The following is a 13,324-nucleotide window of genomic DNA, read 5'->3' as shown; positions in this document are numbered from 1 at the left end:
AGTGAGAATTCATTTTACATGCATATCTGCACATATTTAAGGAAAAGTCTGTTCACTAGATAAATGATTATTATTGTACCACAGGCCATAGGGTATTATGCTGTGGACATTGGCATTAATCCACTGATATCAAATCTGGGTGGAACTAAAAAGGGAATGTGTCTTTTTTCTGGACTGCAAGTCACACAAGAAGTTTTTTGTTTGTTTCTGTTCAAACTCAGATTGTACCTCTGACATTGGTGTCCAGTAAAGATTACAGTTACTTCCTTAAGATATGAAGGTGACAGTGCAAGCAGAATTGAAGGCTGCTAATTGACCAAAGGCCTCTCTGCTGTTGGACGGTTTGCTCTAAGTGACAAGAGATTGATCTCTTAAACAGTTCATTTATATCTCTTGGTGAGAAATGAAAACTGCTATTTCAGATGTTCCAGGTAGGTCTATGGACATAGGTGTCTCTATCAGGTAAGATAAATGTTTGCCCACATAGAAGCAAGTAACTCTTCAGACTCTTTCAGAAAGGCAGTTCTCTAAGCTTTATTCAAACAAGACTGAAAATAACTTCCCTAAACATGATCTATTAATTGCCAGTCAGTGTTAATATGTAAGCAGCAGTAACTGAAGTTCATTAGATTATTTTATTCTGTCCTCTTCTGGGTGACATCTTTCTCGCTTTGAGTTTCCCTCTGCAGAGTCTGTAGTATAAAAAAAGAAAAACCTTGAGGAAGGGATGAAAGGGATGCCACACAACAGCTGGTAATACATATTTTGAGAGTGTTGTGTTTATGGTGATTCCTGGCTGGTTACGTGAATTGATTCACTGGCTAACGAAGTCAAAGGAAAAATTCTCTCATCTTTATAGATATAAAATGTCTCAAAGAACTCCAGTTATTGTACTGATGGGCAGCTGTTCTTTTAATTGTAGAAATTACTGAGGGTTTGATTAACAGTAGTCCACTGACTCTTGGCCTTAACTGTGCACTTTTCTACCAGATCCATAGTCAAGATGGAATAACCACAACAGTAAATGATCAACGTAAGCTGAATATCTTTTCTGAAAACTTTGAGTCATGCTTTTAAGAAAGTAAATGCCTAACTGAGCATTTAGATGAACTTGATCATTTTTGTTGTGTCCTTTGATTTTATTTTTTTTTAAATTAATCAGAGTACTTGGAAAAAAACTAACACAGCTTCAGAGCCAAGTCATTAATTAAGTTCAGATGCTGTTATTTATATTATGTTTAAAATGTGCTGTCTGGACAAGCTTGATAATGTAAACTGTACAAAACCAAGTTGGGTCATGCTTGATAATCAACTTTTCTGTCATATTTCAAATCCAAGTTGCTTTATGTAATCCTGGACCCTTTTACTGAGCCATTAAAAAGCCTTAGGGAGAACCTTGCAGCATCTTCTGTACAGAAAAATATTTAAAGATCTATAAAGTAAATGTCTTCTGTTGTAATTGAAGAAAACACAAATTTAGCCTAAATTTCTCTCAGGAAAATACTTTTGCTTCGGTCTACTTCTGTCAGACTATTGAAAAATAGATTTATTTTTACTTCTTCCACATCATTCACTCTTCATGCTATTCTGTAATATGGCATCTTTTTTCCTTTAATAATTTTTTTCTCTGTAGTGTCCTTGACTGCCTAGTATCTCTTTTGCTAAATTAGACGTACCTGCTGGTTTCCACACCATGCTTTATGTTAAATTTATCAACACGAAGTGTTTAATTATACTTAACTGCAAAGGTAGGGGTTTCAAAATACAATATAATGAAAACTAGCATGTCAAAAAACTGGTGTAGGAAGAACAGAATTTCTGAGCTTTACTGGTTTGTTGTGGGTTTCCACCGAAAGAACTGCCCAAGTGCAGCATTAATGATCTCCTGCCAAAAAACAAACGAATTCCTGAGTCCTGGCCTTGGAACAGTGCAGGTACCTGTGCAGAGCATGGCTCTGCAGCCATCGTAGGACTCAGACAGTGTATTGTAAAAGTTAAATAAAATAACAAAGAGATTCTTCGGTTACAGTGGATAGTCAATAGTATCTGATACAGGGGTAAATGCTGGGGAGTGTGATGTCCCCAAGTGGCATATGGCAAGCTTGTTCTCTGCGTATTCTTACACCGATCGAGAAGGCTGGCAGGGTTGTTCCCAGGGAAGGACTTTTGTGAGCTCTGCAACTCCCAGGCAGGCAGGTCCAGATACTGCATCTGCCTGGACTGCACTGGATCCTGTAGCAGCAGAAGCATTCTTGGTTTCTGGACTCCTTTCTGGCCTCTTGCCGCAGCCCAGCAAAATCTTTAGGTTTGCCGGCATCTGTGTCCAAGAGAGCAGCACTTGTAGGTGAAGTAGTGCAGGGTGGCCCGTGTGGAAATGCAAAGTCTCTGAAAGCAGAGCTCTTCTGGAGAAGTCTATTCTAATTTCCAATATGCATATTTACTGTAGAAACAAACACAGAATAAAGTAACTTGAACTGTTGCTTTTAGAAACGTTGGTTTGTAAATGGGCACACGTCATTGGTCAGGAGTATAATTTTTTATAAACTAGTGCGAGTCTTTTGCCTTGACAATTTTAAAGAAATATAATAGAGGGAAGACTCATCTCTTTCCTAGCAAGAAAAAAAGCAAAGAAAAAATGTCTGCAGCTTCTGAGTTCACTGTTTATTATGTACCCCTTTCTGTTCTTACGGAGGCTTCATTTTCATTTAATTCTATTTTTCCTCATATTGAAAAAATAAACCTCTAGTATGTATTTAATTTATTCCCAGTCTGCCGTAATCAAGTTGCAGGTAAACATATGGTTACCATATGGCAAAGTGATATTGAAAGGAAATGCTTTATAAGAGACGCAGTAGTGTGTGTACTTGGCCTAGGTAATGCTGGTTTAGCTTTTCTGTAGACACTCAGCCTCCAACCAATTTTGAAAATAAAATACTCTGGGAAATTAATAGTCACATGCGACTAGTGACAAACTGAACCATGTACTATAGAATCATGGTTGAATCAACCATGAGAAATCACGTTATGGAAATGTGAAAGAAGGAGAATAAATGGCAAGGGAAATAGAGTAGGGGCCAAAAAAGAACAGCTCTATTCAACTGAAGACGAAAAGAACAGAGCAAAGAAACTTGGTTGGCACCTTCCTGCTGTTACACGGGTTTGGGGCTGGTGGTGAGCGAGTTAGTGTCAGGTATGAGTGTATAGCATTGACCTGACCTTAAGTGGTGTTAGTAAGATTTAGTCGTAGCAAACTGATCTGTAACTCTAAGTCTGCTGAAAAATACAGGTCTTGAAACAAGGTGGATGCGGAGCAATTTTCATTCAAGTAACCAGAGGTACGTGTACTACTGGTGGAAAGCAGGCACATCCTGAGCTCCTGAGGCAATTTTGGTAAATACTTTCTGCAAACGTTTCCCCTGTGCAGATTGGCATTCATACTGTTATTCCTTGGGTCTGGCTCCCAAATTCTCCCTTCCTCTACTAAAAAGGGAATGTGTGTGTTGGACGTATCGCTTGTGTGTGAGCTGTGATATAACTGCCACATAGACAAAACTCCTTTTTCATTGTGCACTTCTTTTTGTAAACTTGTACTTTGGTTCTAATCACACGTGTAGTTTTGTGTAATTTACATAACACAGATCACCAGCAGGACTGTTTTGCTTGAGTAAATTGTTTATTTAGATGGCAAGATGGAAGATGTGTTTATTCTGAGACATAATTGAGTGGTGAAGTTTCATAAATCCATTTTGCAAAGACGGTGTTTTCATACTGTGTAATTTAGTTGAAGAGGGAAAGTGCATTATTCTTTCTTGGCTTCAGTTCCTTTAATTGCACAAAATGAGAAACTTCATGGTGACTTTTGAGATCCTTTGTGTTTAGAAGTTCCAATGTGCCATTCTTTGAATATTTGAACATACAATTCTAGGCCTTGCAAAGCATTTTAGATAGTTCTCAGTGTAGACTTTAAAAAATATAGCACGCAAGAACACACTTATAAAGTGGTTCTCTTTTGTAATTCTTTAATTCATACTTTATCATTTAAAAGCAGGTTTGGTCAAAGTTTTTTTCCTGCAGTAGTAGGTATAACAGCTTATTTTCATAGCTAGAGTTTATTACATATCCCTCTGGATTCAAATTTACTTTTATGTTTATCCAAAAAGAAAAGTATACTACCATCTTCCTAAGCCAATGACAATGATCTGATGAGAGTTGATCTCTGGTTTGCACCTTTATGCTTCAACTCAGATTTAGTTAAACACACTGTTGCCTGGAAAGATTGACATGCTTTAAGTCATTGACCTTAGGTGACAGCATTGTTGTCTTTCAGGCACAGACCAAACTGTCTTTGTCTTTACAAGGCCTTGTAAAATGGTGATGCAGAAACTAAATGTACACCCCAGCTAAGCATCTTGTCATTACAGCATGTTGGTTTGGACACAGATGTGTGTGGTGTTGAGGCTTCAGCAACACCTGCTTCCTAACACGGATAATTGGGCTTAGTCTTGAAAAAACCTCCGTGTATCTGGTCAAGTAGTGCTGTGGTGATGTGAGGTTTCCTCAAGTTTCTGCGTGTTACTCAGCCCAGAATCTTATTATGACCAAACGGCCAACAGGAAAATGTTATATAAGCACACACAACCCTCCCCAAAACATCAGCATTGTTAGTTCAACAGATAAGGGACTTGGCCATATTTTTCTTGAAAGCAAAGTATAAAAGTGAATCGAATTTATACAACATTATTAAGTTTTTTAACATCTTAAACATTTAAAGTATGAATAGATCTCTGCATGCGAAGAGGCGATAGTGGAGGTTTGCATCTTGTGGAATTACTGTAAAATTACACTAGAGTGCAGAAGGTGGAGTTGCTGAACTGGGTTTTGTGCAGTACTAGCTCCCATTTAAGAAATATGGAAATACTTTCTCTTGCATTAAGTGTTTCTAATGTTCCATATGTTTTAGCATTGTGGGAAGTTAGAATGAGAGGAATTTTTTTTTTTAAATCTAGATATTCAAATTATCTGTAGAATGCTACCTCGGCAATTAATGATTTCACTTCTTGCTCTAACTGCACAAATTTGTGGCGTGGTTTAGTGGTGGGTTTGGCAGAATTAGGTTAATGGTTTGACTTGATCTTAAAGGCCTTTTCCAACCTAAATGATTCTATAATTCTCTGAAGATCTATCACAAAATCTGATGATGGACAGAAGACAGGTAAAGCAGGGAGTAGGACACTGATTCCCAAAGTATGCTGTTATGAGATATTGCCATAACTGGGGTGCTGTTAAACTTCCTTGTTCTAGAAATTAAACTTAAAAAAAATAAAAATACTGATTTTTAGTGAGATCCCAATTCTGCATTGCTCTTGGGGAACAGCCATAGATCCAGATATCAGTAGACAACAATGGTGTGACTCTGGATGAATTGCTTTCTAAATGTTCTTATACTGCTGTAGTGGAATTCATTAACTTTGAGTGTACATCAATGCTCAGAGCACTGCTCTTGCCCAGTCCGGCAGCGGAGAGGAAGGAAAGGACAAAAAATAGGGTGCATTTTGGTTTAGTGTTACCCATTTCTTGATTACATTGTATTGGCAGACTGGTTTGGCTTACCTGTTGAAGTCCAAGAGGTGCATGTTGGTACCAAAGTTAAATTTCTTGCGGAAATTTTTCATTGACTTAAGGCTCACCACTGTGCTTTAAAAATACAAGAAAGTATAAATCCGTGTTATACTTTCACGTTAGTGAAAGCTGTTTTTCAGGCTAAGTATTTTAGTTAATTGAAATGCGTTGTTGTCCAATAACTAAAAATAAAACTCATCAAAGCAACTTAAATGACATTTCTAGAAAGGTTATTGATTGAAAATGTATATGCAACATTCAGTTTATGACAGATTAACGTGGTTTGTGACTTAAGGATAAGAATCTTGGTGAAGCTGGTACCAAATATTTTTGCAATGTGCATAAGAACAGATAAATACCAAGAACAGATCTCATAAACGGAACTATAGTTATCTGGGCTAGCAGAAAGCTTAGTAGAAGTAGAAATACACTGTAATTTCCAAAAATGTAGTTGCTGCATTTTGACTTTTTGGGCTGGTGATTGCTAGTTTTAAGTATCTGTAGGATTTGCTTATGGTAAAACTATTCCTTTCGTTGTTAGTTAGGCTCCGGTCCCTTACAAACCACGTTGCTGCTGTGCCCAGGGAACAAGGCTGCCGGAGAACACAGCTGCTCTCGCCTCAGCCCAAAAGGGGCGGTGGGGCAGTACGCCAGGACGGCTTCCCCCAGGGCTGCTTTAGGGACTGACCTCAGTTTTCACAGGGGGTAGCACTGAGGTGGCAGTGGGCTTGATTGTTTGATGCTTCGTGTCATTATTGGTATTTTGTGGTATCTTGGATTTTCATTGGTTTTGCAAATAATTTGCATTGGAATTACTGAAGTTCTGTTGCTGCTGTTTAAGGCCTTGGTGTTACCACCCTGTGTATGACTGAAGTGGATGATACTGTGGTCTCAGCTGAGCAAAACAGGCATACAAATCACTCTGAATCAGAGCCTAAATAGAGCATCTTTGGTAAATTTAGAAGTAAGTTACACCTGTGGAGGGGATTCATATCAATATGACCTGCTTAGCACTTTATATACAGTCCTCCTTGCAGAATGCCAAGTTCAGAATCAGTAGTAAGTGTGAGCTGTTGTTCTAGCAGAGCAGGATATTTATATACTCATAGCATATGAGTAGCATATTTATATACTCAGCAGAGCAGAGTAGCGTATTTTCTTGGTAAGTAGGTTAGAAGCAAATTTGTCTGCTTTTAGCATAGCCTCTGCCTTCCCAATTTTGCTTTGCATTCTCTTAAGCTGAGTAACTTAAGATGTTTTCCTTAGAGGAGTTCTAGTATACAGCAAGTTGCAATGCAATTTTAAACAGCTGAAGAAGAATATATTTTGTTTAAAAATAGATAGTCCAAATGTATTCACTTGGATGGCGCTGTGTGTATGTAAAATCTGTCACGGAGAAAGGGCAGAACTGTGTATTCCATCCCGATGGCCGTCCCTTTGTGATTTGAGACTATTTCTGTTTCAGACAAAAGTTCCCATAAGATTCCCTGCTTGGACTCCTGAAGGAGCTGGAAAAACAATTTCCGTCCCGAAGTAATAATAGCACAGGCTTTTGGTTTTGATCATAACCTGACATTTAAAAGTCATCTGAGGAAAGATATTTCTTGATTAAAGTCAAGTTTTGCTTAGTGCAGTTGTAGCTGATCTTACCCATCTGGTGTCGCGCTTCTTTATGTGGTACCTCTCGTTCAGTTGCCTGGTGTCCGCTTTACAAGACCCCATAGGAGTCCCTGACCTTCCCACGAGACCTTTCAGTGGATCGGGTCGTTCTTTTACCCTGTGTTTCGCTTGGCTTTTGCTTTCCCTGGGGAAAACTTGAAAAAGTTGCACAGAAGAGAATGAGGTGATAATCTGGCACTCACAAAGCGTATTTGGAATTGTGGCTCTGTCAGGACTATCACAGCTTGCGCGAATGGCGTGCCTGGTTTTTCATGGACGTGCCAGATCCCAACATTTTTACCTGTGGGATTACAGGCGTTATGTTTTATGTGTGGAATATGAAAGCTGAATCGTGACTGCATTTCCTGGGGTTTATTCCCTAAATTGTCAGTGTTTACCATTGCTTGCTTAATCCTGGGTGTGTAGTTTCACTTCCTGCTTCTGCTGCATGATCACTCCAAGGAGTCGCCCGTAGGTGAGATGGGCAGAGATCTCCTTACACGGATCTGGGTGAGGTACTACTTCATGCCACCGTTACAGCAATTTTAGCATGTAATACGCCCAAAGAGAGATGTAGGTATTTGTGTTTTGGCTTTCTGTGTGGTTTGTGGATTGCTAAGATACCATCTTTCCAGCTAAGAAGCTGGATTTCATCCCAAATCCTGTGAATTTCACATAAGATCAGATTCTGACAGCATTCAGACGGATTGCCAAAACTCTGGCATTCACTGAAGGCCCAGAATAATCATTTCCTGTGCAGAGAACTCACCGACACCCTCCCAGGTACAAGGAAGCTTTTAGACAACAGAAAATTATACATTTTGAGATTTCCTTGAGATACCTGTGGTTCCTGTACAAGATAAAATACCACCGCCTAGCTGGGGGTAAGTGCATTGATGATGGCAGCTACACAGGAGCTCCCAAACAAGTCATGGGTGCATTTTACAGCGTCTTGAAGGTTGGAACTCTTGTCTAGTCCCACTGGTCTGTTTTCTCTTGAGACTCCCAAAAGGCTCAGTAGGAGCAGATGAAGGTAAAACATGACTTGGTGTTTAGCTGTGCTATACTTGGGATCTCTTGTAAATGAGGAACTTGGGAGTTGAGTTCACCAGATGTCACCCACTCCGAAGTTTCTAGAATTTGCAACCTGGAGCTAAAGAGGTTGCTAGATCCTCCAAGATCTGTGATAGCAGATAAACAAAGGCACGTAATGAATCTCAAAGACATGGGTTATTGAGAAGGAAAGCCTGAAAACTTTTGTCAACAGAGTATAATTCTACAGGGAATGAAGCTGAAGAAAAGATCACTGTCCTGCTAGGGAAGTGACCTTCGATCAGCCACGTTTTCATGCTGTAACTACTGTGCACGTTGTTGCCCCTTATGTGCCTTTGTTCCCAGGATAGATCGTGGCCTTTATCTCCACAGTAAATACAGTACTAGATACTTTGTAGAAATTAAAACTGGCAAATTCCATGTGTTTTATGTCATTTGGCGTTCTGCACAAACCCCGCTTCAGTTTGTCATAAATTCCAAAACCAGAGCAAGGTCACATCTGGTAGCAATTTCAGTCTGCCAGATGAGGCGTAATCCTATAAAACTGAACTGTTTCTCCAGCGCTTTCCAAAGCCCAGCTCTCCTCTCTGGCTCCCTTTCCCTGAGACAGAGCACTTGCCCTGTGAGCGCTGCAGAACGATTTAGGCTGACGGACTTCTCACACCTTATAAACTGTAATTTTTGGAACCCAGCTTTGTATTTGATACATAAGGTGGTAAAAGCAAGTAAGAGCGTGGAAGTCTTCATGCTAGCAGGCTGCGCTTCGTAGTTGTTTTCCTTTGCAGTAGCATGGCCCTGCAAGATGCATTCACCGTGTTCTTCCTCAGTATTTTGATGGAAGCGCATCTCCTCATGCTCAGAGCAACCTCTCACCTTACGTATGGCAGAGCTTCTAAACAATCCATACAGAGATACTCTTTGGCATTTTTTTTTGGAATAGTTATAGCAAAAGTTAGGAGGTTTAATTAATTAAAGATATACATGTTGAAGATTGTAAAATATTAGATGCATTAGCAAAGTAATGGAACAATCATCAAACTTTGTACACTTCTAGTAATGGAAAATCCCTCTAATTCCCAGTCACGTGGAAGTTTAATAGTAGTCAGTGGGTTAATGCGTTTTATCATGTGCCCGTTGTCCCATTATATTTTGGTAATGGTGGTTCTTTTGGTACCTCATTGCCTCTATTACTTTAGGCTTTGTGATCCGGTTTCTCAGAAGGAGCAGCTTACTGTGACTACTAAGGGTCTGGTGGTGTGGCTTTGACTCGGATTTTTTTGAAACTGTGGTATGTTATAATGTGTTAATAAATCAACAGAACTTAGTTAAAAAATATTCTTTTAAGGTTTCCTAGGTCTTGCATAAGGCCTTCCAAGGCCTGTTTGTGCAGGTGCATGGCAGTGTTTTTTTCTCCGAGGTGGCCAAATGTAACTATCTCTTGGTATCACATGAATGATACTAAAAAATCCAACCATCAAAACTGAAAAAGCTCATCAGAATTTTAAACAATTAGTATTGTTACTCTTTACTGTTGCAAATGCAAGCAAATAAAATCCATTGCCAATCACCTTGCCTATTCTGATTTTTGTGACCTAATTTTTACCCTTTTGAACCTGTTTATTCACAGGGCAAATATCCTGACTTTGTGACCCTTCCAGAAGGACTGCTGGGAGATCATATCATTCTGAGGAACCCCAAACCTTCTGGGTAAGCCAATAAATACTTTTCTTGATTTATGTGCATAAAGGATTGTGAAATGCATATTGACAATCTAAATATAGTCGTTCTGCTTGAACAGTATGTCACCCTTAGCTTTATAATGCCTCTAAACACAGAGATTAGATGATGTGTGTTACATTTTAGGGCTATAACCACACCTCCAAACCCCTAGGAGGAAAAAAAAATTAAAAAACTAAATGTACAGCCACATGCATGTGGCCTTGTTAGACAAGTCAATCAATTGCATTGTTACCATGTGTACTCACTCGTTTTAAAAGCTAGGTGGAAAAAAATAAAGGGCTCTAGCAGGCTTTTCATTTGCATTTTAAGAAAAATGTGGCAGGAGGTGCCATGATGACAAATTGCTGAAGCAAAGCACAGTTCTTTAGTTGTCTCGCCATGAAAGAATGGAAAGAAAACTGCAGTTACCATGTTACTGAAAGCAACTGTAGCTCTTTTTTCCACGGTTTCAGAAGGGAATCAGTTAGATGCCGGGATCATTGCGCTGCCAGTCATTATTACTCTACCACACAGGCTGGATTTGTTTGGGCTCCCTGCTAGACATATTCTGGCAGGTTTGTGTTTTTAAATTGAGTAAAAAAAAAAAAATCCTTGAAGCTTCATATAAGACAATATTATCACTGTCAGGAATTCTGTAAGGGCCAGGAAAAGTAACTGTTTTGTGAAGGGATCAGGCCATTCCCTTCTCCCATTACATCTTCCCTAGAACATGCATTAATTTGTATGGAAACAACTGGAAATAAGGCACAATTCCCTCTGTCGTATTTGTTTGGGGAACTAGCAAAAAATAAACCTTCATAGATAGCGCTGTCTCCGCACTGTAGTGCCAAATCTGCCATTTAAAACTGAATGCTTTAACTTGGGGTTGCTGAAATTAATTGTTGTTAGACCGTCACAGTTACAAACTAAGCTGCTTTATTTTACAGTTCCTCTTCCATGTTGACAGGTGCCAAGTTCCATCACACTTTCCCTCTTACCCGCAATCGTGTAGTAGAAAAACTTTAAAATTATTTCAGTGGGCTGGTAGAGAATTCACTTGCATATCAGTTTGTTTGCAAAATCCCAGAACAAGCTGCGTGCAAATTCTCAAAGGATTTTTAACAATGCAGTGGGCAAAAAGCTGACACGTCCCATTTTAATAAAAACGCTTGCAGTCGTGATTGGTCTTGTAATGCAGATCAGTTTTGGATTAGGAAAGCCTTCCTTTCAATAAGGAGAATACTCCTAAAAGCAGGGAGTGGAGGGGAATACCAAATACAGTAAAGCAGGTGGGATGGTATAAAGCAGCACATCTAATGTGAATATTTTTCTAGAGTAAGCCCTGTGTACTTGACTAGAAAAACTTTTCCCCTGCAGAAACCCCTTGCTTAATTGTGGTGTAGTCATCTTGTCCCCTTGCCAAAGCTGGAAATAATAATTAGCCTTGCAAAAACACTCTTGAAGGAGTAATGATGGTTAAAGATGGGGGGCAGGTTTAAGAAAAATTACAAACAAACAAATGCAGGAATCCAGGGCTTGGATTTATTTATCCCTATGCATTATTCTAAAAAGGCTATGAACAGTATCAGGGTGCCCCTTATTCCAAACCAAGAACTATTGGTGCAAATGTCTCTTCTGAAAAAATTGTCCTTGTTTTCATCCTGTATCGAAGCACAATACCTGACCACGGGGTGCAGATGCGATGGAAAGGGCTGGCCAGGGGGATGGCTCGCTCTCTCTCTTTTTCTTTCCTATCTGATGTTTTACCATTGCAAACTTACCATTGATGGGGGAAAAGACAAGAACCAGGAAAAAAAACTTCCTCAGGGTGAAGACTTGAATGTACCTGGAACCCGTTCCTTGTCAATATATTACTGGTTTTCCTTGTATCCTTGTATCAAGTATTTCTGGTTCCCGAACACAGAGACGGGTGAGCTGCATGGAGGTGAACTTTAAGAGCATAATGAACGTGAACCTCCCCAATCCTGTACTTTCTGCTTTTAAAGAAACCTTAAACACAGTTGCCAGGTTAACACTTAACTAACTCTTGTGTGCACATGATGCAGGTTTGAATTAATGATTATTTGGAAGATACACATAGATAAAGAAGGGAGAACTACGCCTGTTCTGGACCTTCTGACTAAAGTACCGGAACAAGGTAATATCATTGGCTCCTGTGTCCATTTGCGAGCTATCGGGTAGAACACCTGTCCCCTTTTTTTGCCCAGTGTCTCTTTAGATTAAAAGCAAATACGTCTTGCAGAGCTCAGCGAGGCAAACAAATCCTAATTTAGCAAGCAGCTACGCTGCACCTCCTGTATTGTTCCTCTTCTAGACAGCAGATAACCAGTTTTATCTGAAAATGCATTGCTGAGAGCTCTTCCAGAATAGCACGACTGATTGAAAATAATGTCTACTCTTACATTTTCCTTTACAGTCTTGGAGCAGAATATGGCAACTATTGAAGATGCACCTGCCCGCTTCCGAAGCATGCTGCTTCTGTTTGGGATCGAGACAGCCATTGAGAACCTGATCAAAGTGGTTGGCTTGGAAAAATGAATACCAGCATGACTTACGACAGGTAGCAATTTCAAAAGTAGTTTTAATTAAGATATTGTGTTACACAGTCTATAATTTTATTGAATATAAACATTAAGTTATTTTCCATTTAGAAACCATACTCATAAAACATGCTATCTGTACAATTATGGCACGTTATATATAAATTGTCATGACATGAAAATAAATACAGCCATTTAAATACAAAAATGCCAAATAAAATAGTTACATGTACAGAGTGATTTCATTATAAATTTATCTTTCTGTATCATTAATGTACCAGAGTGGTTTATCTTCTTAACATTTTCTAGATACCTGGAAAGTGTTAAAAGATCATGCACTGTCAAAATCAAGTCCATAAAAATCCATTTCATTTCACAGCTCTGTAAAGTACAGTGATTTTAAAATGACAATAGAACAGTAAGAGACTCCTAGAACAAAGAGTTAAATAGCTTTCTCATTAAATTAGGGTGGAAGTAGACAGTTTGAAGATTTCAAAGACATACTATGCAAAAAAAGGAGGGAAGGGAGTAACTGTATAAAGTATTTTTTTTCCACAATGTAAGTGTTGAGACAGCGTTAAACTAAAGAAGAAAGGATCACTACACTTCCATAAAGAGAGATGGGTGGGTTAGCTACTGCTTACTGCAGTGCTTTATTTTGCTCTTCTACTTCTAGAGGAAAATTCTAGTAGGTAAACACATTACGAAAGCAT

At 39.1% G+C, this 13,324-nt stretch overlaps 1 protein-coding gene across 1 annotated transcript; it reads left to right on the top strand.

Moving 5' to 3' along the window:
• The first annotated feature begins 7,531 nt into the window (after positions 1 to 7,531).
• Positions 7,532 to 12,660, top strand: CENPP (centromere protein P). The gene is given in 4 exon segments (XM_009865701.1): positions 7,532 to 7,543; positions 9,959 to 10,038; positions 12,117 to 12,208; positions 12,488 to 12,660. Coding segments are annotated over 4 exon segments (357 nt in total).
• Positions 12,661 to 13,324: the final 664 nt, after the last annotated feature.

This window comes from Apaloderma vittatum, unplaced genomic scaffold (assembly GCF_000703405.1).
Source record: "Apaloderma vittatum isolate BGI_N311 unplaced genomic scaffold, ASM70340v1 scaffold3953, whole genome shotgun sequence".
Taxonomy (NCBI): Eukaryota; Metazoa; Chordata; class Aves; order Trogoniformes; family Trogonidae; genus Apaloderma; species Apaloderma vittatum.
The sequence above is the reverse complement of the archived record's forward strand: the minus strand, read 5'-3'. Positions and strand labels throughout refer to the sequence as shown.